Here is a 25,460-nt window from a genome sequence, read left to right as displayed (position 1 = left end):
TTGTGGCACCTAGCTGCAACAACCAACTAGGACTGCAGGGTGGGCCTCACACAGCCAGTTTGTGTCAGAGGTGGATCTTAAATCTAGGTCCCTTTGTGGTTCCCACAACAAGGGGCATGACACAAAACTATAAAAGTCTACCTTAGAGTTACTTGTATAGTCATTTATTATTTTGTTTTTTTCTATGAGTTGATGCTCTGAAGAAGCTTGACAATAATCTAGCTCCTAAATTTAGGGGGAAGAATCATGAGTTCATTTTTAGACATAATGACTCAAAATGTTCATCCAGTTTGAAATGCCTAAGAGTCACCTGATGATCCAGGACTAAGCTCAAGAGAAACTGTGTCTAGATGTCTGTATAAATCTGGGAGTCATCTACATAGAGAGAGTTAAACATACTGTAGTTGACAAGGATAGAAAGAGAATATGAAGGGAGAAATGAGGAGTCTGTAACAGCACTTTGGACAGCACCCTTAAATCCTCTCCCTTTTGAAACTTCCCTATTTCTGTCAAAGATGCCATAATCTTTCCAGTCTCTCAGATTCCTTCCAAATCTTTCCATTTCTGTCTTCACACCATCTCCTGCATCTTAACCTGTCCCTCGTCTTTGTTGACACAACTACCTGCTTTTAGTTAAGGTCCTTTTCACCTCTTATCTCGATTTTTGTGATAGTCTCCCAGTCTCAAGTTTCTTATCACTCTTTACATAGTAATTTTCCAAAGTAATTTTCCTTAAACACAACTCAATAAACTCCAGTGCTTTTATATTGCCTCCTGGATAATGACTTCTCTCTTTTTTCTAAGATGCAGATCAAGCATCATCTTCTGCATGAAATCCTTACTGACCCCCCCCCCCCAAATGCTACTGCCCTAACACCTCCCAAACGAATCTGTAAATATTTGTATGTGTGTACATACATGCATGATTTTATATATATTTGTCTCCTCAACTGGAATGTAAGCTATTTCCAAGTAGGGATTGTTTCATTTTTTTGTATTTGCACATCCTCAGTTCTTGGCACACAACAGGTGTTTAATACTTGCTAACTGATTGACTGATAGGAAATCTTAAAGGAAAGCAGTAAGCCAGTTATCATGGCTTTTTCCAGCAGTCAAAAGAAAGCTACGTATAGCATAGGGCAGGGTACTTCAGTGCCTGACTGAGATCAGGTTTAAGAAGAAATCATGAATAGGAGGATATTTCATAAGATATAAAATAATATATATCAATAGTAGAAATGTTTGCCAAAGATAATTCTCAGGAACTTAGCTTTGATTAAGGTTGTAATTGTGAAGGAAAGCTAGCGAAATAAATGACTCATTCTACACTATAATCATTGTATATTACATGTTTGGTTATGTAACATTCTCCTCTCCTGGCCATGCTCCCTATTATTCCCAAAATACAAACTACACAAAGAAAAGAAAATCATATTTTAATGATGATCTTTAAAATAAAAGGAACAGAACAGATTATCTCTAAAGTTCCCTTTGGCTCTAAATCCTATGATCTTTTTCTCAACGCACAACAAGCACAGTAAAGTACTTAATGTATGGTTGCTGAAAGATGTCTTGATGGTCAGACATAATCTATTAAAAGATAAAAATCAACGCAGAGCAAATATATAATGACAGTGTCACAATGTGAAAAGAGCACTGGACTAAGAGTCAGAAGATGGGGGTTCAAAGAATGCCCACCACTTACTCGTCGGTAGGCACAACATTAAAACCACACAAATCAATGGTTATTTCGGGATGAGGAGGAATCTTTTTAGTCCTGGTTATCAAATTCATGTGAGCACGATGAAATTAATTTGGCACATTCCACTAGCAAACTGCAAACTCAAAATTAATGATTTCCTCTCAGGAGAGGAAAATGTGTACTTAGGAACATGTTAAAGTGCAATATAGTTTTGAAATTACTGGCAAATTGTAGAAGGGAAGGAAAGTGTTGTTTTTTTTTTTCATTTTAAAACAACCACCAGCAAATGGTTCACCCCAAGAATAGAATAAATAACTAGCCAGCCCATACATCTGTGCATGAGCATTAGCATTTTATACTTGGTTATGGTGATCTGAATTTGCTGTGGGAAAAAGTCATCCCCCCCACTCCCAGACAAAAACCTTAATTTGCATTCTTAGATTTCTTTCATGTGTAAAATAAAAAATGTAAAAAGTTCAGTTAAGCACTTCATGAAACTGGAACTCAAGAATGAAGTCAATGTAGACATTTTAAAACACAGAAATTAGTCCTGGGATAATTAGAGCTCTATTACCTCTACAAAATTATCATTATGACCCATAAGCTTATTTAGGTCATTTCTGTTGCTCTCTTATTAACTCAGGAAAGAGAGCAAAGATTACAGAAAACCAAATGCTGACTGCTTTGTTAGTCCAACACAGGACTTCAGTGCTCAATTTTTAGGATTTTCCCCCCATTGATATTCCTGCACTATCAAAAGACAGAAATGAAGAGGTGAAGAAACAAACAACCAAAGTAATGATCAATATAATCTTTTCTGTAAAATAGGGTGACCAATGGTCTACTGGGTACTTACTAATCTAACTTTGAAATAATCCAAAATTGTGAACTATTCAGAGATAAAACTTCAATTATATAGAGAGTTAGCAAGGGTATATGAGGACAATCATGTATTATGTTTATCAGTATTATCATTAAAGTTGATCCCTTCAGTAATTTATGCTGTAAGCAAGAAGCTATATTTAAAAGATTCAACAACTACATGAACAATGGAGAGAAACTAATATAAACTTGAAAAATATTACACATTAATTGTAATTAGTATTAAAATATGCATTAAGTAGTTAAAGATTTAGGATTCAAAAACTGAAATGTGTATCCAAATCAGTTGTGAAATCTGTGAAATTGCCATACCTTATAGGTATAACACATCTTAAGTTTGAAAAAAAAAAACCCCAAAACCTAGAGTAAATAATCACAACACTGATCAGCAAAAGCCCAATGAGAAGGAATTATACTATAACAAATGTAAGTGAATTACCTCGTCTTCGCCCATAACTCCTCGCTGCATGTAAACAAAGGACAAATTGTAAAATGTCAGAACTGAACATGCCCACACGTAAAAATATTTGTGATAAGAAAAAAACTATGTGGGTTTCTGGAATTAGAGCTACTTTTTTTTTTCAGGAGTTACAATATTTAGTTATGGTTAGTAAGTCACACCCTAAATTTCCTTTTTCTTTTTTTCTTTTTTTAAGTCAACTGGAGAGTAGACAGAAAACTTCCAATTTAAAATAAATTCTGGATACCATTTTCTAAAAAGTGAGAACACCTTGAATTAAGTTCTTAGTTTCCAAATGAGTCTTTTATCTGATAAAATAGGTATATAATACTATACCTATAATAATAAAATAGGTATTTATAATAAATACCTATCATCATAAGGGTAATCACTAAGTGATATAATTTTTTTTTTGGTTTGATTTAGCAGTTCAAAGGTCATCTAAGGCATGAAGGAGCTGCAACTTTTATCACTGGAGTAATCATCTACATTAATCAAAATTTAGGGATCCTGTGAGGTAAGTGAAAAATAATACAACCATTTACAATCAGAACTGATCAAAAGCTGGCATATACCTTAGATAATGTGTTGAGTAATCTACATAGCTGCTATGACTCTAGTCTTTTGTGAAATTAAGAGCCTGAAAGTTTCACACAGTAGAAATGAGGACATATTCCAATGCATAAATGGACCATGATTCTCTAGAGAAGGCAAGGATCCCCTTTAGCAGAAGCCTATGGACTCCTTCTTAGAATGTTTTAAGAGGCATAAAAAATATAGAATTACAAAGAAAACCAATCATATTGAAATACAGTTATCAAAATAAAACACCCCCCCCCCAATTCTAAACTAAGAACTTTTACTGTAGAGTAAGGATACCAAATTAAAATTTTAAGAACTCTAGCTTTATTTAAATTTGTTTCAACACAATATATGAATGGGGAAAAGGTACGTAAAAAGGAGATTATATTCCAGGGAATCAATCTAATCAATCTGATGTGACTGTACATGCATGGTGGATGTTCACAAATTCTTGTGGATACCAGAATACAAAAATGTACAAAAATGCATGCAACCACTTATGCCCTTTTTTTTAAAATGAGATATTACAGTCTTTGTAGCATTGTGTACTATTTCTTGCAGGGTATTACAATTAGAGATGCAGAAATCTTTGATCTTTTTTTTCTACAAAAAACACTGGCTAAGAGAATTTGTTTTGTATGACTATATATATTTATAAAGGGTTTTGTTTTTCTTGCTTTCTCAACGAGTGGGGGAGGGGGAAATTATGAAACTGAAAATAAAATTGAATCCCCGCCCCCCCCCCCCCCAAAATGCATTGGTTGAAAATTATCCATCAGTTGTTTTATACAAAGACTCCTTGTGGTAACAAAAAATACGGGTGTAAACCAAACACTCTTCTGCCAGGAACACTGCATGCAATCAATGTAGCAAATCAAAGAATATTATTAAAATCAAGATTTTCTCCATCTTGAGTTTTCAGGGTTCAGGAACAAATTTTGCTACTGGTTGAACAGAAAGTAAAAAACAGATAAAGGATCCCTAAAAATATTCTTTAGAAAAATGACAGATTATGTTAAAATACAAGGTCAATAAAATATTCTCATGTGAACCAAGACATATTCTCTGTCAGAATGTAAAACAGCAGTTTTAATCCTTGATTTCAGACTTTTAACATGAAGAAACTATTTCATGAGGTAAGAATATCAGATAATACTGGTCTCTCTAAAAGAACAAAAAAATAGCCTGGTCACCAAAACTAGCATTTAATTTTACAATTATAATCAATTAATTCTTCAAAAAAGAGAAATTTCACTATCCATTGCTTGGGCCTGTGATTTCGTATAGGAAACTTCCCGTGAGAAGACTTCCTTTAGCAATGGAGATAAGAATTACACAGGCCCCAAAGCCAGGCTGTGTGTTCAAAAGCAGGACTTTCTGGCTTTACAGCCAGCAAGTTACAGTCTTCATTTATTCTTTTGAGTCAGGTAGGCATGAAAGTTACTATCTTCATTTTTCAAAGAAGAAACTAAAGATAAACAAGGTTCAACAGTGGCCACACAATCACTTGGGCAGTGAGGTATCTCAGACTCCTCTTACAAAGCTCTTTTTACTTTACAATGCTGCCTCCTGAACAAAAAGGTTTCCTTTAGATTTATGCTGGTTTCCTTATTCAGCAACAAATCTACTGGACTTTATCTTGGTTTTGGAAGACTTTTGCATAAAACTGGGCAGGATCATTCTAAATCAACTAAATTAAATTTAATTAATGTTGCTTGAAGGGGAGAGGTTCTAGGATGTGACTAATAAGATACCAAATTGTTACACTGTAAAAGGCTGGAAAAGGCAGCCTTTTTTCTAACCTGGGCAGGGGCCAGGGAGAAAGCCCCGTAGGCACTGGTGAACCACTGGGTTTACAGAAGGAAAAGTCGATGAACCAGCCCTATTCTAACTCACCCTTTAAGATTAGAATGCTACTAGTAGTACATGGAGAAAGCTCTGGGGCCTGAGTTGGGAAGCTGGAGTTCAAATGTGACCTCCAACACTTAGTGTCTGTGCTCTCCTAGAAAAGTCATTTAAACCTTGGTTGGCTCCAGCTTCCTTACGTGCAAGATGGGGATAAGAATAGTATCTACTTCACAGTGTGCTCTAAGGATCAGAGAGAATACTTTTAAAAGTGCTTAGCACAGTGCCTGGCACATAGCAGGAGTTTGCTGCTTGTTTTCTCCTCCCCCAACAGCTCACTCTAATTCTTAGGGACTCAGGGTGGGAAGAGGTCTGTCTAATCCATTTTCTAATGTCCCGTCTTTCACTATGTACATACATACACATTCACACATATAATATGATGGGAAAGAAATAAAAACAAAAAACCTTACTTGATAGAGGGGCAAGACAGAAGAAGCAGATCAGTTTTTTAGATAGCAAAGTCAAGCAAAGATGACTACAAGAAAAGGCTGATAGAAAATAAGATCTTAATGGACTGTTCTACAAGCTCCAGACTTGGCCCTGGGTTCTCTAAGTAGTGTCAGTTTGCTTTGAATGAAGATGTAAAGGAGTAACCACCTGGATCTAAATTTAAATATCCACAATTATTCTCAGGGGTTAGGTACCACTATTATCTCTAAGGCTATCCCAGAATTACTTGGCATTCCAGAGTTTTAAGTGGACCTGGATTAAACATTCATACTACATATGTTCTCTGTTCCCCAATTTCGAATGTTGTATTGTGATGAAGACACGGACAGAAGTCACAACTCTGTGATCATAGTGGAAACGCATGGCATAGCCAGTTCACAGGCTGGCTGATTTTACGTTCTATCTGATTTGTTGACTGCACAAAAGCCAAGATGGGGATATTAAATAATGCAGTAAGCCTATTTAAGTAAGTGTCATCATAATTTATGGCTTAAAAATTATGAATCTGGGGGTTATTTTATTTCTTGATTTCCTGCACATGAAAAATTCTGAATATCTACAACAAAGAACTATTACATTTGCTTATTTTGTCAACACTTAAGACTATTTCAGAAAACAACATTCATTACAGATCTAATTAAATAATATGGGGCAGCTAGGTGGTACAGTGGATAGAGCACCAGTGCAGGAGGAGTCAGGAGGACCTGAGTTCAAATCTCACCTCAGACACTTGACACTCACTAGCTCTGTGACCTTGGCCAAGTCACTTAACCCCAAATGCCTCATCCTGGGTCATCTCCAGTCATCCTGATGAATATCTGGTCACCGGATTCAGATGGTTCTGGAGGAGAAGTGAGGCTGGTGACCTTCACAGCCCTCCCTCACTCAAAACAGTCAAGTGCAACTCATGTCATTATTTCTTTGATGGCATGTTCTTCTTAGGTAACAAAGGACGAACGCACAATTAAATAATGCGAAATGACTACTATATGGGCTGCCACTTCCACTTCACTGTCAGTGAATTATTCACTGGTCTAGCAGTGTCACTAACTGGTTTGTTTTTCTATAAAAAAACTTCTCAGTATATTGTCTAATTTATCATAAAAATGCACCTAAATTACAGAAAATATTTTTTTACAAAATAGGGCAAACATCTGTTTTACAAATGGATTTAAGATCACTTTATATGATCCAAATATATTTAATGCTTTAATTTACAAAATTTCAATCAATATCAAATTTCAAAAACAAATCTACTATATAAAAGAAGCTACAATTTTCCTTCTATAAAAAAAATTATACCTTTTTTGATTAGTCTTGTTTAAGAATAAGCTGTCTGCTTCCCTATACGTGGTGGTGGTGGGTGGCGGTGGTGGTGGTGGCGGCAGCAGCTCGCATTTATGCAGTAGTTTATGGCTTATGAAGTCGTTTAACCCACACAGTAAACCTGGCACGTAGGTAATGTAACAGTCCTCATTTTACAGATGAGAGAACTGAGGCAGATGGAGGTTAAATTACTTGCTCAGTGTTATACAGCTAGTAAAGTAAGTATAAGGTTGAATTTGAACTCCAAGGCCTATCCTCTATCCACTGCAGCACCTAGCTGCCTTGATCCTCTCATTTAAAAAGTTTTAACTATTTTTGATGGGAAACTTCCTAAATAGATTAGGCTTCCCTGCTTTCTTTAACACTCATACTCCTCTTGATAATCTTTCAGAAATCAGTTATTTTACTATACAGGGATGCCACAAGGGTTGAACCACATAGCTAAAATACCTGTACTAAGTCGCTACAATACAGCTATGCTGGAGAGGCATGGCATTATGAGGAAAGAGATCCACAGCTTGCAATCAGATGACCTTGTTTAATCTTAGGCTCCATCCTTAATAGGTTGTGTGACACTGGTCAAATCACAGTCTGAGTCTCTGTTTCTTTGCTTGTAAAAATGAGTATAATAATATAATGGGGATGAGGCTCAAGTTGTAGAAGTGTGTGTGTGTGTGTGTGTGTGTGTGTGTGCGTGTGTCCTCCCTCACTTCCAAAGCTGTCAATTATCACTCCTTGGTCACTGGCAGAACACTTCTTTTCTTATCCTTCCAGTTGTTGGCTCTAATGTGCTGTAGCTTGGGAAGTGAGACTTATTGCATATACACTTTAGATTGGGGGCCTAAAAGACTCCTGTTTGTAAAATATCTGAATTTAGTGCATTATTGCATGGCTTTTTTGGGAGGGGAGGGGAGGATTGGGAGGGATGGGAGCTGCAGGAGTAGTTGAGAGCAGAAAAGCACTATGTCCCAGTTCTATGGAAGAGTCTAGAGGAGTAAAGATTAATATTACTGTGCATCACTGTGTATGTGGCTGTCAAGGTAAATAAATAATAAATATACAGGTTATGAAAATAGTCCATGCAATTTCAGAAAATAATCATTAACCTAACAAAAATTAAACCTCCTGCAAGGTCCTTAAGGATTGCAGAATTAAATTGAACACATACTATATGTCAAATGAACCAAAAAACAAACAAATTTAAATTATTATTCCACTGTTCATTTCCCTTGGGTATGAAATTCCCTGCATATAAATTTCCTCCAGGGATAATCTGCAAATTATAATCTCAAAGAGTCACTCCAGGGTACTGAGAGGTTAAGTGATCAGTTCACACATCTATGTCAAAGGAAGGACATAGGACATTTAGGTCTTCCTAGGTGAGCAGTAGTTATGACTAAAGTCTTTTAATTAAGAAAAAAATGATAATGATAATTATTTACTCTTTTCAAGGTTGTTATAATAAGATTGAAAAGCTAATGTATGGGGGAAAGGGAAAAAGCAATTATTAAGTGTCTACTAAGTGCTAGGAACTGTGCTAATGAGTACTTAATAAATACTAGTACAGACAAATAAGTACTCCTCTTCTACTTGGATTAATTCTCTCATTGACAAAATACTTATTTTCTCTTCTGATCTGTCTTGAAAATAAGTCAGACAATTCTTACTGATAACATGTCAGTTATCAACTTTGTAAATTATCACTGGTAAATTTCAATCAGACTTCTTCGACCCAAGGCAAAAGATTTAGAAACAAAGAACAATGGACCGGTTTAGATACTGCTACGTGTGGTCTTTAAAAAAAAAAAAGGTCACTTATTCTTTTGGGCCTTCAATGCTGCTTGAATATGGACTAAACAATCTCTAAAGATTTTTTATAGTTCTAAAATATGATTCTTTGGAAAGCCAGCATATTTCTGAACTGCCTAAATTCTTCCATGGAATAATATTTTACACACACGGCATGCATGCACACATGCACGATCATCAACCATTTTGGATTTTTGAGAGCATATTGTTTATTCCTGTTAGAAATAAGAGTGTGAAGTGGTATCAAATATCCTTTCCATGAAGCTCAAGAGAATAACTTCTACTAGCTATCACTAAACTTCACAGCCACTCAAACTTCCAGCATCTGGATAGTAAAAACAAAAACTTTTAAGTATTATTCTGGAGATATGGTGCCAGAATTTCTGAGCTAGAATAAGTATAGTCATTAATCATGCTCCATTGTCCCCCAACAACCTATGAAGTAGTTATCAGGAGAATTATTTTCCCTAATGGATTAATGAAGCCCAAAAGCTAAGTGATTTCCCTTTGGATAACCAAGTGATCAGAATGAACCAGGATTTGAACTCAAGAGCTCCTCATTACAAAACCTGGGCTGTTTCCTCTACCCTGTGCCCAATCCCCCATTCAACAAGGAGCCACTTCTAAAGCGTTTCTAACGCTCCAAAGCAGGGAAAAATTATTTCTTAATGAAATAGCCTAGTCCAATGTTAGAAAGCTCTGTTTCTTGTAAAGTTTTTCCATATGTTAGACTGAAATCTTTACCTTGGAATTTATAACCACTGGTTCTAGTCTGGCCTTCCAGAACAACATATAATCACTAACTGTATCCTTCATTTATGAAAAAATTTTAGACACCTGAAGATAGCTACAATGTGTTGCCTTAGTCTTCTTTTCTTAAGCTCTTTCAATCATTCCTCCTGGGATATTACTTCTATATCTTTTTATCCTGTTTATACAATGAAAGTGAGTGTTCAAGTTGGCACTATACAGTTTTTTTAACTATATTAATTTAGATAAGCTTTAATCCTTTAGACTTACTTTTTATTTAAATTCAATATAGGTTATATAGCTTTTATTTTTAAAAGAAAACAAATATACAAATTTAGAGATTGGTACCTCACTGGGCATATATTTTAAGAATGCAGTTAATGTGTAATATTTCCATGTACATTAAGTGCCACTTTTTAAAAAGTCAACATATGATGAGTGCCTACTACAGACAGAATATAGTACAAATACCACTTATTGTCCTCATTTCAAAGCAAGATATAATGAAAATAATCACATATGACCTTAAAAACTAAAAAAAAAAAAATTATCTCCCAATATCTGTATCTTCTAGGTCCTTTCCTTGATTTCTCAATAACTTTCCTCAATAACCTCAATGTCTTGACTTCCAATTTTCAGATACTTGTTCTCTAACCTCCTCTTCCCACCATTCTGCCAAGCTTATTACATTTCCTGATTACTGTTACACCAGCCTTTAGAATTCATTTCTATCAAAATATAGGAGAGTTTTACTTCCTTACACTGAATTTTGATTCGCTACTTTTTACCACCTATTTTCCACTTGAAGTTTAACGTGATATCTAATATTTCTAGGCCTGCCTACTCTTTTATAAATGGAGTACTAGTTTGCCTGCTCAAACTGAGTGGCATGAAGGTACTAAAAGACAACAGAGGATATCACTGGGAAAGATAGTCCTTAAGATGTACATCTTGTTTAGAAGTTTAACTCAAAGAAAAATTCTTTCCTATAAGGGAGAGGTGATGTGGAAGGGATAAAAGAGGGAAATTTAGGAGAGATAAAAACAAGATACCAATAAAAATGTTTTCAAAAAGTTTGCTAGAACATGTGGTAGAACACCTAGTGATCCTAGTTCACATCATAAACTTGTTTACAAATGTTTGCAACTATTAGAAAAATCGCCACATAAGAGTTTTTTTAAATTACACTTATTGTTAGCAATTATATTTGAAGTTACCAAAAAAGGCAGGTTTTTTAAAAAGGAATGTAATGATTACTTTTAAATTAAAAAAATGCATACCAGTCAAATATTTTATATTTAATGCACATTTATGACCATATTGGTTTATTAAAAATTGACATCTTTTTTTGTCAATGGACTGTGAATCTGTGAAGTGTAAAAAAAAATATTTTGTAGGTACCTTTCCTTCAAAATAATATGCTAATTAATATGATATTTAATATTAGAAAATAACCATTTGTTTAAAAATCAAAATAAAAATTTGAACCATATTATCTTGAAGCATTTGAATACCACAAAGGGCTTAAGAAGGAATACAGAAATTTAACAGAGAAATTACAGCTCAGGCTCCTGATAACATAACTTTTATAATCCAAAATCTGCAGCAGATAAGTGAAAACTACCAATTTAAAGCTATTCTAAACTTATAAACATATTAATAATTATAAAAATAATTTAAAATTCCTCCCTGTAAAACATTTCCCAGCAAAATACCCTTTCACATATATAGGTCAAAATATAACACCCTGCTTTTCAAGTCAAGGTTTTAGAGTTCTGGACCCATGGTTAAGTATGCTTTTATTTTCCCCCAGGGATGGGAAGATGTTGGAGAGTACAATATGGTAGATCTCACCATTTCTGGTGAATTTTAATTCCATAAATAAAAGCAAATAAATAGATGAATTCTAAGTGTAGTCTACCTTCCTTGAATACTCTATCATATAACTCCATTGGCTCTAGACATAAACATCTGAGTGACTGATTAACCGAAACACCACAAACTTTAAAATGATTCCCCTATCTGCTTAGAGTTCCTCTCTCAATCAGTCTTTCAATTAACTCCTGTTCTACCATTTTCTCTGTCTCTCCAAAAGACTATATAGCATCTCTGGACTTAGCTCAGACAGTAGCTCCATGCCCCTGCTTTATTCATTTCTTATTTCTACAGGCCTAGCTAATATAGATTAATTTGTTTTCAATGCTCAATCCATTCCTATTTTATGACATCTTTAGCAGGAAGAAACTCAAGCCTTAGTTTAGCTGTAATACTTGGGAATTCTTGAAATAATTTCCATGTGGATGACTTTTTTCTCCTTTGTGAGAAACTCATCTTTTTTCAGAACTATCATTTTAGAATGTACATCCACATTCTAATCTCTATATTCCATTGCATTCCTCCAACTAATTATTGGGCATATGTGTCTTTGAATACATACTAAGTAATATAATGAATGTTTATCTATTAGGAACAACTTCAAATAAAGACTTTTTATATTTTTCCATGTGTGGTAAATATCATTAACAAATCATTATCAAATCAGCTAGCTAACAGATACAAACTTAAAATACAGGGTATCTGCTATTCGTATGGCACTTAAGACAGGTATTGGGGGTGGGGTGGGAGTTGGAAATAAGGACTACAAATCATACCCCTAACCTTAAAGAGTTTTAAATAGTGGTGAGGAAAGAAGGCATGCATTAAAATATAACTATGTAGGCTTCCTCGTCCAAGGCAATGCCAATAGAACTGTACTGTCCTTAAAAACACCAATATACCTTGCCTGAATACAGCCAAAAATATATTAAAAATAAAATCATCACTTTTGCTATCCACAATTTTACCTAAACTTCTATAGTTCTATCCAAATTATACGAGAAACAGAACTTCTGCTTCTGTTTGTCATATTGTAATACTGTCTTCTATCAAATGTTCAAGTTATCTTAGCAAGAAGAGTTTTAGAGAAAGTTTTAGAAACAGTAGTATTTATATGATTCAACTAGATAGTATTATAACTGTTTATGTCACTTACCATTTAACATCAAAAGATTGTCAGTCCCTGGATGAGGATAGCTCAAGCGACCTTTGGAGGGAGGAAGAAATTATGAGAAATTAAGGAAATAAATGAATAGTAAATCTTTCAAAATAGCTTTCTTGAGAGCTAAAAACCCAATATTTAATTTGAAGTCTATTAGAAAGAAATTTCTTTGATTAGAGTTAAAGAAAATTTTCCTTTTAAAACTCACATCATAAGATCACAATGTGATTTAGGAGTAACACCCAATAAAAGAAAGTTACTTTGTTTTCTGAAATTCAGACATAGTGCCAATGCTTCAGTCTTCTCTTTTCAAAAGATGCCCATGTTTTACTCAATCTACTTCTAAGTGGTTTGGAACTTTTGCCTACTTGAATTACTTTTCCAAAATGTTAAAAAAAAAAACCCAAAACCCAATAACAACAACACTGGGATAAAATAATGGCATATACCTAAATGAACCAAAAAAGCAACTATAACATTTAAAAGTAATAAGTAAATGGAAAATTTTTTTAGTCTGCCATGGGTTCCACTGACTAAGAACAATTATAGATAAATTTGACTCTATAGAAAGAATATGCAAAAATGAGTCTATCAATGTTACCAAAAAAATAATTTATCTACCAAGTGATGTAGGAAAATAAAACCAACTGTAAAACAAGGCAATGTAAAATAAAGTTGAAATACATAAAAACAAATATTTTCTCATCATCTTTGTTGAACACTTCAGTAATTATAATACTTATTTTCTTATAATTGCCCAGCATTTACTAGTTGGAGGTGGGGAAGGGAAAAAAATCTTTAAGCCTGAACTTATAATATGAAAAACTGGCCAATGATTCAAAGACAGAAGAAATTAAATTCTAAGTCTCTTAACAGTTTTAGACTATTTTTTCAGACTTATCTAGGAAATTGATAAAATGTAAAACCTGTTATGTATCCTAGCAACTACTATAGGAACAAAATTTCATGATCAATAGGAAAGCATTTTGTATATTACTCTCAACTACACAATATTTAAAACTGTTGTAGTAAGGGGAGTTTTAAAATTCACAATGCATATAAGTACTATGAGTAGTCTGGAAGACTTAAATTATCTTATGATGTATCCAAATCATTAAGGATATCTGTTGTAATATGGAATTAAGAAATCTGACCATGTATCTAAAGTAAAAAAAATAAAAAAAACAACCCACAAAAGTCACTTCTATTTGACTATATGACAACTTAAATCAGAGTTCTAGTGGCAAAACATCTTTTTAAGCTTTTCAAATTAGAGCACAGTAATATCCTTTGAAGGAGCAACTCACTATCTCTTACTTTTCATCCCAGTGGGATTCAGTCTATGCCCAATAGTTGACCTCTTGATTCACAACATTTTCTTTATGCTTAGAAGGTATAAATAAGAAACAGGCAAACTCATCATAACAGCAACTTAGTTTCCCATTTTGCAAGTCTGAGAGGTGATGCCTCTCTTCAATATGGAATAGGAAAAAAGAAAAAGGAGTTCTGAAAACACTTCTGTACATGTCATCTCTCCCTTACTAGACTATTAACTTGTTGAAGGCAGGGTCAAGTTATTCTTTCTATTTCCCACTATCACACATCCCTAATACATACTTGATATTTAATAAATATTTGATAATATTTGTTTTGGCTGGAGGAGGTAGGTGAGTAGAGAAAAAGAAGGAAATCACTTTTACAGCTTTTCTAGGCATAAAGTAAACACTTCATAGGACTTCATTATTTTGTTCAAAATGCTGTTACAGCTCAAATGAAAATATGCCTATTTATATTGCATGTGGCCAGATTGGCACTGCTGAAATTGGGAAATTATAAAGCCATTTGATGTAAGTTCCCCCATTACAAGGGAGGCAGTATGATGTACTAGACAGTACATTCAACTAGGATTCATGACCTAGGTTTTAGTCACCTGAGAAAAAGGGTAGATTAAGTGATGTCTAAGATTCCTATTACCTCTAAACTTCTAGGATTTATGGGTTTTATTTTAGTTCTGTCTTGAAATAATGAGAATAAAACTCTTGACTTCATGAGAACTAATTTGGCTACCTGTCAGTTTTATCAAAGTTAGGTTCTGGAAGGTGAATATCTCATTACAATGAAGAAAACATTGAACAGCAATAAGACGAAACTATCTTTTTCACTGCCAGTACTGTCTCAATAGTACATCGACTGACAAATCAGTTGATACTAAATGACTTTCCACATTTTGCTCAAGTCACGGATTCTTATTTGCAAATGGGTAATTTTCTCCATCTAGGCCTAAATACCATTAAATACCAGGACACAGCCATAATCTGTATGTCACAAAATACACTTCAAATGCAAATAAGAGTCAATAGCTTTTCTTATTCTGAGATTATGGAAATTACTACTGCCAGTAAATAACTGACAATTTTTTTGGCTGCAGATTTGTCTTCAATTTCTTTTTTTACTTAGCTGGTATTAAGATGTATCACTGAACTATAAAAACTGAGAAACATCAAATAAGTTAACACTCTACCAAGACTTTTTCAAATTCATATGGCACACTGCCAGGTACTAAAACTTATTGAGTGCTCACAAAAGTATAAATGCTTTTGTAATTCAAGCACCTTCTGACTCAAGAATCAAAAGATGAGATTGTTCTTTTCAGTTTTGATGATCATTCCACATACAGAAGCCTATGTATTGTTATTCCTTCTCCAAACCAGTTACTACCAAATAAGAGAAAGTAATACACAATTATAAATACCAATGATACGAAATTTAACATCTGTTAAAGTAATAACATTATCTATTGTGAAAATACTATAACTTACTCTTAGAATTGTTTTTAATTTTCCATATTTGGAAAAATTTTTAGAAAAATCATAAAATCTTAGTACTGGAAGAGATCCAGTCCAACCTAACACCTTCTACAATATTATGTCGGCAGATACACCAGTTAGAACACCTGCAATGACATAAGTTCACATTAGTCTACTGTTTAATCAGTTCATCTACTGTTGACCACATTAGTCAATAATCTGTTGCTGAACAGCTAGAACCTATCTCTATTTGAAGATGATTTGGGGGAGCAGGGGGGAATTAATCATCAAACATTCATGTGCTAGGAGTGTAGGATACAATTACAAAAGTGTCATAATCCTTGTCTGTATTCTACTGAGGAGACATGTTTAAAGACAGACAAAGTAGCAAATGGAGCAGAGGAGTGGGGAGAAACACTACTGACAACTGGACGCCTCAGGAATAGGTATGAGACGGAATAGAACCTGAAGTAAGGTTAAAGTTCTAAGAGGAAGAGGTGAATAGAAAGAGGATTGGGGGGGGGGGGGACCAGGAGCTATACAGAGCCACTACAGTGGGAGATAAAATGTCCTATAAAGATACCGGAAGAAATAAATTTTCTAGTAAAGTCACAATTCTCATACTAATAAGAAGCCTTTATTTTAAATAAGCCTTTATTTTGCTTCTTTTCCAGATTTTTGCAACAACAACAAAAACTAGCAAAGACAGAACCCTTAGTTCCCACTGCCAGACTGAAAAATTCTTTTCTTTTCCCGATTACTTCCTCTAGCAATCCTAGTACTTGTTCCAAAAACATCTTCAAAAACCAACTTATGAACATTTGCTGACTCTAATTCCATCCTTCATGAGCCACGACAAGAGGAGTTCTCATATTTAATAGTGCCGATTTGTCTAGACACACTTGTTTTTCAGATAAGAAAATTTAAGAGTGGTGATTCACGAAAGTCCAACAATAAACTTGTGTCAGAGTTAAGACTAATCCCAAAATAAATCTTGTGGAAATGGAACTCACAAATATAGTCTTCATCTCTCTAAAGCACTAAGGAAATAGTGTTTCCTCAAGTAAAAATACCTAACATATCTTCCTTATGATACTGTATCAACATTCTATTACAAAGCTCAAGAACTTAGGTGGATTCTTCTTGTGTCTCTGACCACATTCCATTTTCTACTCAGCCTCCCTCCAGGATTCCAAAAGAAGAAAATATGGTACATAGCTTAGATCAGCTTTACTCTTTAATAGATACACTCAGTGTTAAGAGGCAGGGTAAGTCACTTTGACCCTGTATGACCACATTTTCTACTCCTGATGTATGACTACCCTGATGTCTAAGAGTAATATCATAAAAAGATATTAAATACTTCAAGATATTAAATAGGTCCCATTCCTGGCTCCACACAGAAAGCTTTCCTTTGTCTAATAAAGACACAATCCTACCTTCCTTTCCATGAAACTCAACGTTAATATTTGATTCATGAATGGTGTATTGTTCTAATTATTTAAAATATATTAATTTTAAGTTCCATTTTCAATTAATACCAAAAAATATATGAACAACTGCCAAACAAGACTTAGTAATTATAAAATGGTCTACACTTTTCTTCTTGTACTTAAATCCTATTCTGATGCCTTACAGTGGTATGGAATCGACCCTGGATTCCTGAAGGCTACCCCATAAAAGCAAAAACTAGCAAATTCTACTCCAAGATGGAAAAGACTTTGAATACATGTTGGTAATGGATGAATATCTCTCATATGAAGATCAGCCTAGAGTTTCTGAGACTTCATAACAATTGACTATATACATTTTTTTTTGTTCACAGAAACACTCAAAGAATGTTTGAGGTTGCAATTTGTAACCATGAGAGAAAAAGGAAAGGAATATGCATTTATTAAGTGCTTACTTTGTGCCTGTCACTATGCTTAATGCTTTATAAATATTATCTCATGTGACCCTGATAATAACCCTTCCTCTTCCAAAAGGCTTTCTGACTTCTCTGGCTTTCTTTAAGTCCCAATTAAAACCCTACCCTTACTTTTGTTGGAAGACTTTCTTAACCTCTTTCAATTCAATGCTTTCCCCTCAATTATTTCCTACGTGTCCCATATATAGCTTGCTTTGTAGATATTTGTTTGCATGTTGTCTTGCCCTTTAGACTGTAAGCTCTGAGGATAGGGATTATTTTTTGCCTCCTTCTGTACCCTCAGTACTTAATAAATGTTTATTGATGGATTGAAATAGGTGCTATTTTAGATTTTATAAAACTGAAGCACACAAAGTTTACGTGACTTGCTGAAGGTCACACAGAGAGTGTCTGAGACTACATGTGAACACAGGTTCAGACTCCAGGTCTGGCACACTATGCACTGTACCACCTAAGTGCCTCCAACCAAATCATGGATCTTTTTACATACATACATATATATATATGCTTTTTAGAACACAAAAATATCACTGAAAATATTTTCTCCCAATTACTCATCTAAGATTTATTAAAGGAAGCCTGTGTCTGATTCACAGAATAAAAACAAGAAATCAAAAGGGAAATGTCAGTTATTTCTGATTTACATAAACTGATGTCTGTAATAACTATAATTAAAAAAAGAAATTTCAAAAAACCTTAATGGTGATAGGACATACTTAAAAATCTGCTGTTAACAGCATGGCAATCAACTTTGTATGTAGCTGATATAATGCCTAAGACAGGAAAAATTTCAAGACAAGATACTAGTCATTACAGATGTTATAAGAGTGTCCTTAAAGTTCTAATGAGTTTTTTTTTTTTTAAACTCCAGTAGTAGTACATGAGAGTTTTGGTTGCTTTTAATTTTTCAAATTTTTTAAATACTTTAAGAGGGCACATTTCACCTTCGATAATATAATTTGAATAATTAGTATGATGGGGAATTCTGCAATCAATGCTATCTAAAGAAATTTAGTAACTAAATTCAGATTCTCTTGCTAGGCTGTCCTTTATTTTAGGGTTTTCTAATTAACAAAGCTGGACTTGAAAACGAACTTTATCTGATCAAATTTACAAACTGCCAAATGAGACATTCATTCTACTAAAAATAAACAAAAGCTATAAGGCTTTTTTAAAAGTATTTTTTAAAAATTTAGATGACTATTAAAAGCATTTCATAAAACTATTTTATTTACTTTAAATCACATTTTCTTAACTTTCTCCAAAATTACTGACGTTCCTAACAATAAAAAAAAAAAAACTTTCAGACTCTTCAAGTTTTATTTTAGGATACTGCAATGGTAATTTAAATGGAAGATCTTTCCCATTCATTAATAGGCCCATGTGACCTGCTTGAGTCACATGGAGCCTGTGGTGGGAGGAGCTTGCTGACTGGGTGGAAAAGGAAGGGTGGAACAGGAAGAGGGAGCCAGAGCAGAGCTGAGAGGAAATTGGGTCAGAGCAGTCAGAGCTAGGAAGGATGCAGGCAAAGAGGCAGCTGGCTAGCAGGAGTCAATGGGCTTGTTTGTGATTTTTAAGAGTCTTCTTGTGATCTATTTCACGGAGCTGGTTTAGTGGAAAGCCCTGGTGGAGGAAGGCTTGGGGAGGGTGCTGTTCTTTGCATTGTTATTATGTAAAGATTTTTGTTGCTGTGATAGATTTGGCTTCCTGGTGTCCGAATAAATATTTTGATTCTGTCTTCTATGTGGAGAGTCTGCAGTATTTTGTGATTCAGAATTTCACTGGGATATTCATGGCTGCCATAGATGCTATGAATACTGCCTTGGTGCTAGAGATACACTAAATTCTAGCTGGGCTGAAGAGTGTATACACTATATATACAAATATATTTGATCAATAAAGAACATATTGATGTGGGAGGGCAGAGTTAAAAGAAGAGCACAAAAGGTGAAAGGAGAGAAAAGTAAGGAGGCAGAGTTTAGGTTCTTTTAAAATTAAGAATGGTAAATATAAATTATTCTTTGTTATATGGATGGGATGGCTCTCTGGGAGGAAAGATAGGGAAATTCAGGCAACATGAAAGCTAAAAATAAACTAAGATAAATATCATTTTTTAAAAGAATGGTGAGTGCAAACTTTATTCAAAAAGGACAAACAAAACAATCTTGTCAATTTTAAGTAATGTTCATTTAAGAAAGATAGGACAAAAGGGGCAAAGAGAAAGCAAGGCAAAGGAAAAATCATTGCAGCTTCTTAAATGTTTACTGGAGAGAAAATTCTTTTTTGAGGAAAAAATTTTTTTTCAACATAAGGAACATATAAATATTTCTAATAAGAAGCATTTCTTTCTTACTTAGAATCTGGAAGCATATTCTTGAAATCTTTTCTTCACTTTCATAGACAAACCCTATTTTCAATGCAAGAAAGTGAGGAATATTGTATCTCTTTTTCAAGAAAATAATTTCATAAGCAATGAAATCTTCATCTAGGCACTCTGTTCTGGTTTCTCTACCTTAGGTATAAAGAAAAGGGATCTATATTTGTCTTAAAACTGAAGGCTAAATGATATTAAGTTGGGGGCTGAACCTAGGCCAAAAGTTCCTCATGTACAGTTAGCAAATTTAAATGACAACCACAGTAGCTTCAAAGCAGATATAACTAGGAACCTATATACAGTGAATGAAACTTAATGGTAGACTGCCTACAGTGCTGTGCAACAATTCAAACTGTTTTAGGAATAATTATAGGAGGGGTAACTCTTCTAATAAACAATCACAGAATAAGTGTCTCTAGACATCAAAGGTTTTTAACTTCAAGTCTGTGAGCTTGTTTTAAGAAATAAGTTGCAAAGTATATTTTGATATAATTCATTTCCTTAGAAATTCTATGTATTTTACGTCTTTAAAACCCTGTTATTCTGAGAAGTGGTATATAATTCACCCAACTATCAAAAGGGCTCATGACACAAAAAGCTCAAGAACTTGTGAGTCAGATAACATAAGAGTTGTCAAGAACAACTGTTCTGGCGCTGTCAATTTACTAACCAATCCATCCCCTTCTTTCCCTTCAAAAAGAACAACTCTTCTACACATCTGCTGCTTTTTAAGACATCTTCTCTTTTAGCTTCATCCCCCTACTTCTCTCATAAAACACTGAAAAAAAATCCATATGCTTTCTAACAAGAAATATATTCTCCATTATTCTTTATAAAGGTTGTAATAATAGGAATACTTTTACTTGTCCAATACTGACATTTGTCACTTATAATATTGACTCTATATTGCATCATAAATTCCAAGAGCTTTCCTTTGTATAGCTACTAAAAAGACAAAAAGTAGTTCTCTAAATTCTTCTCAAACATAGTATTCCAGCTACTGATTTCCATTTATTTTACAGTATATAATGGACCCAGAACAAGTTAAAAAAAAAAACAGCAAAAATTTTATCTACTAGGACTATGAGAGTAATGAGGATTTGTAGTCAATAAGAGACAAAATTTAAAAATATAGTTATCAAAACAGAATTATCACTGACACAGGTCTCAGTAAAACCACTTATATCTTCTGAAACTTTTTAAAATTAAGCAATCAGGATAGCAAAGAACCTCTTTGCAAACAAAACTAAGAAAGAATATGAAAAATAGGTAGACAACCCAGTCTATCCAAGATTGGATTGAGAATTTAGGAATTTAATTTACTCGTGCATGGTCAATATAGATGCTGGAATTTAGGTTTATGTTATATATGCTTCATAAATGCTTATAAAACCTTAAGAGAACTTTTAAAAGTCAGTTTTGATGAGACTTTTGTTTGGATACTTCTGAATATTTAGTGTCTATGTTCTTATAAAGAACATTCTTACAAAGCAGCAATGTCATATTTTATGACAACTTACCTTTAAGAGGATCATGCTCTGCTCTCATAATATCAATGAGGGAGTTTTCCAATGAGTGCATGTTCAAACTGTCATACATTCGACTTCGATCCTAGAAGAGAAAAAGGACTCTCAGTGCTTGTATAATATAACAGTAGCTGACTTTAAAAACAAAACAAAACAAAGCTATCCAATCATTTTCTATGAATGTGATACAATTGAAAATTATGCTAAATTTTAAAATCTTATTTTGCTTAAAATTACTCATTTTATATACACGTACTTCTCTAATACTTGAAGGACAATATATTTGTATTGCTGCTGCCAAATGGTTTATCAACTACATCAGTGATTTCAGTTTCACTAATGGTATATTATATGAAATTTTTTTCAGTTACTTAATCTATACTGTTACCAGTCTCAAACATTTATTAATTAGTAGAAATAATGGAAATATTTTTATTCATTCATTACTTAACTCTAGAACAATATCTCTAAAACACAGGTCAGTGACACTAATTTTTTTAAAAATATACTTTTGTCTGAATCCTTACATCAATGCAGTGACTGTATTATTATTTAAATATCTATGGAGCAACAATTCAGTTTGATTTGGCATTTTGAATAAATTATGTTTCATAATAATGTATTGTAATCTCTTACAAAATATAAATATATTAAACTATGAAATGTATGAATAGTGTAAAAACATAACAAAATATACAAAACAGCATATTCAGAAGTCAATTCCAATCTCACACAAGTTTCTCTTCTTTCCATCATTTCTAAAAGAATAGTCCTATCATTCTTGCCTTACTAGCTCTTTGTTTCTAAGGATAGTCTCAGAATTAACACAGAGACAGGTATTAAGTCATAAGCAGTTCGGTGGATGAAGTGAATTTATTACTACAAATATGTACATGCAACACACACACAGACACAACCACCTCATAACACATACACACACCTCCACCTCTCTTAAATGGAAAGACTCATACAGATCAATAAATAAATCTTTAGGAAACATATCAAGTGAGACTCCAAATTGGAAGTAAAGTTAGAGGCCACCTGAATCCAACCAGTACCTGAAAAAGAAGTTGCTTTACAACATACTCAGTGAATACTCATACTCAGTTTTTACTTGACTACTTTCCAGTGAGGTGGAGTTTACTACCTTGTGAGGAAGTTCATTCTGCTCCTGGCTAAGCCTAATTCTTAAATTTTTTATCTTCCTCACATCAAGCCTCCCTAAATGCTTCTTTACAGCATCTACCCATTTCCCACTTCTGCCATCTGGAGCCAAAAAGCAAAGTCTAATCACAGTCCTCCTTGCCCTAATTCCAAGTCTTTTCTTTTTCAAAGGCAAAACAAAACAATATGGCCTGGGTGTAAAAAACTCTAGCTATCTTCAACAGCAGATAACAGCAGATAAGAAAAAAGAAAGTAGGAGTTTTTACCTAAGTATAGACTCCCTAAGCAAGATAAGAATGAATGGGGGGGAGGGGTAGATGGAAGCTCTAATCAAGCTAATGTCTAACCAGCTAAGTGGAAGCTTAAACTTAGTTGTAAAGAAGCAGAAAAAGCCACAAAAACCATAGCTATGTACAATTTAACCTCTAGGGAAAATATCTTACTCTTCGTTCCCTCAGAATCAAAAGAACAAAGGAAACTTAGAATACTTTTCAGAGATGGGATGGAAAACGAATTTATAACCTGGGGCAAATCCTCAGTTACTGCTTCCAATAGTGAAAGGATGATATTATGTCTCTAATAATAGAGGTACTTATGCATACCATCTTATTGCCTTAGAACAGGGCCAAGACCAAGTTCAAGGCTTGAGATGGCTCTTGACTTAATTTCTTTTGACCTGAAGTACAGGTGTCAAAAAGTGCTTTCATTATTCTAAAATAACTGTCTTGAGAAACAATATACTAAAAGGCTCAAAGATGATATTATTCCATAACGTCTATTTCTGTTTATTTCTCTCTTTCTGATTTCCTGTGTCTACGTATACATCACCTGTTTCCTCCCTCCTCACTTTCCTTACTTGTATGTTGATTGGTCATAAGATACACCTAATGTATTAAAAAAAAAAATAGTAAATAGTTTTAATTTCTCTACTTATAACTATGAAAGCAGATGACTGAATTTCAGTCAATGACAGGCCACTTTTAAATGAATTCCAAGGTTATATAATGGTTCCAGGAAGAGAGAGAAAGAAAGAAAGAGAGAGAGAGAGAGCCAGAGGGAGAGAGCCAGAGACAGAGAGGCAGAGAGAGAGAGAGGGAGAAAGAGAGAGAGAGAGAGAGAGAGAGAGAGAGAGAGAGAGAGAGAGAGAGCGCGCATATATATGTGTGTGTGTGTCTCTGTCTGTGTCTGTATTTTCCCCCAAAGAACCTGTTAAAAAGAAGTCCTCTGACAAGAACATTATCCTGTAGTAGAACATGTTTTACCTTACCATTGTTTTGAAATTATTTTTACAAATCTTTCAATCTTTAATGCAAAAAATCTACAGTACTGTATTACAGAAAAAGTATTTAATAAATAGTTGACAACTAAATCTTTATTATGCCTATTGCTATCATGGTACATTGTTTTATTTCAGGAACAGAACAGTCCAAGAAACCATTCACACTGATCAAGAGAAAATGAGACAAAGATTTTTATTTCCATAATGACCTATGAACTATCTGACCTGTGCTAATGAGAAAAATTAAAAGACAAAAAAGTCAACTAATGGGGCAAATTCACAGCTTCTTTGTATTTAATATAGCCAGAGAAACATTTAAATATATCTCAATTTCTATACCAAATGAAATACAGATGAAGGAAAAGATAAAAATTTAGAGGAATAAGACAAGAAAGTACCTGTCAAAAATCCTTCCTTTTCCTAGGGTTTTGGGAGAGGTGTGTATGTGGAAAACAAATAGTATTACGCAGATGTTGCTCAATTCTTCAAACATAATCGTATTATTCAATCATCTAGCGAAAATGAATTACTTTTAAAAATGGATATAGCTTTTCAGAACCTCATACCACATTTTCATTTCAGTTCTGTAGTAATTATACTATTGTTATGAAATGTTTAACTTAGTTGTTTTGTGAGGGGAGTCTATAACCTGGTTAGCTACAACCTATTTCCTGAAGTAAGAATTATGCTTGTATGCTTTAGAATGTTCTAAAACTATAAATGTGGGGCCAGGCTGAAAGTGGATTTCCAGTTACAAGAATAATAGCTTACTTCTTTAGCCCTTTAAGGTTTGCAAAGGACTTTCTTCATAATTACCCTGTGAAACAGCTTTATAAAAGGTTTGGATTTTTTTGGACTAGGTCAATCAATGATTTTGCTATTACAGATAATTCTGATAAAGAAATTCTATCAAAGAAGGTAAAGCATTTATCTTGCTGTTCATAGTCTTGGAAATCTGCTTAGAGCACTGAGAAGTAACTTGCAAAGGCTCCTTCAGGCAATATATACCAAAAGCAGAACTCATATTTTCATGTCTCTAAGTCTATCTACTCTGAGACCCCGCTCACTATAACAAAGCCAATGTGCTATGATCTCAATTTAGGTCTTCCAATTTCAAGTTTGCACATTCTGCATTATCATACTGTCCCCTCAGATTGAAAGCAATGAAAGGCTGTCATGTAGAAAAGAAAGCAGACTTGAGCTAAGCTCTAAAGACGTCAATTTAGGCTTTATATCAGAAAAAAACCTTTCAGACAATTAGAGCTGTTCAAAAGTAGAACAGACTGCTTAACAAGTAGGGAGTGTTTCTTTCCTAGGGATCTTTTCAAGAGGCAGGATGTTACTATATACTAGGTATGTTAGAGTGGAGGACTTCTTTCATGTATGGGATTGGATTATATTACCACTGACATTCCTTCCCACCCTCAATTTCGGTGACTATGCCAAATATGATGTAACCTTATTTTTTAGGTGAATG

At 34.0% G+C, this 25,460-nt stretch overlaps 1 protein-coding gene across 15 annotated transcripts in view; it reads right to left on the bottom strand.

Moving 5' to 3' along the window:
* The window catches only part of CPEB2 (cytoplasmic polyadenylation element binding protein 2), an 83,256-nt gene that overhangs the window by 38,596 nt on the left and 19,200 nt on the right, over positions 1-25,460 (bottom strand). For 10 of the 15 annotated variants that reach the window (XM_072620288.1, XM_072620277.1, XM_072620281.1 and 7 more), the window contains 3 exons: positions 21,535-21,625; positions 12,901-12,951; positions 3,024-3,047 (listed from right to left, as the gene is read on the bottom strand). In XM_072620288.1, the coding sequence (XP_072476389.1) occupies positions 3,024-3,047; positions 12,901-12,951; positions 21,535-21,625 (166 nt within the window). The remainder of the gene's footprint in view (positions 1-3,023; positions 3,048-12,900; positions 12,952-21,534; positions 21,626-25,460) is intronic. The other 5 variants (XM_072620283.1, XM_072620286.1, XM_072620280.1 and 2 more) reach the window with 1 other exon arrangement.

The sequence above is a fragment of the Notamacropus eugenii genome, chromosome 6, assembly GCF_028372415.1.
Source record: "Notamacropus eugenii isolate mMacEug1 chromosome 6, mMacEug1.pri_v2, whole genome shotgun sequence".
Lineage (NCBI taxonomy): Eukaryota > Metazoa > Chordata > Mammalia > Diprotodontia > Macropodidae > Notamacropus > Notamacropus eugenii.
The sequence above is the reverse complement of the archived record's forward strand: the minus strand, read 5'-3'. Positions and strand labels throughout refer to the sequence as shown.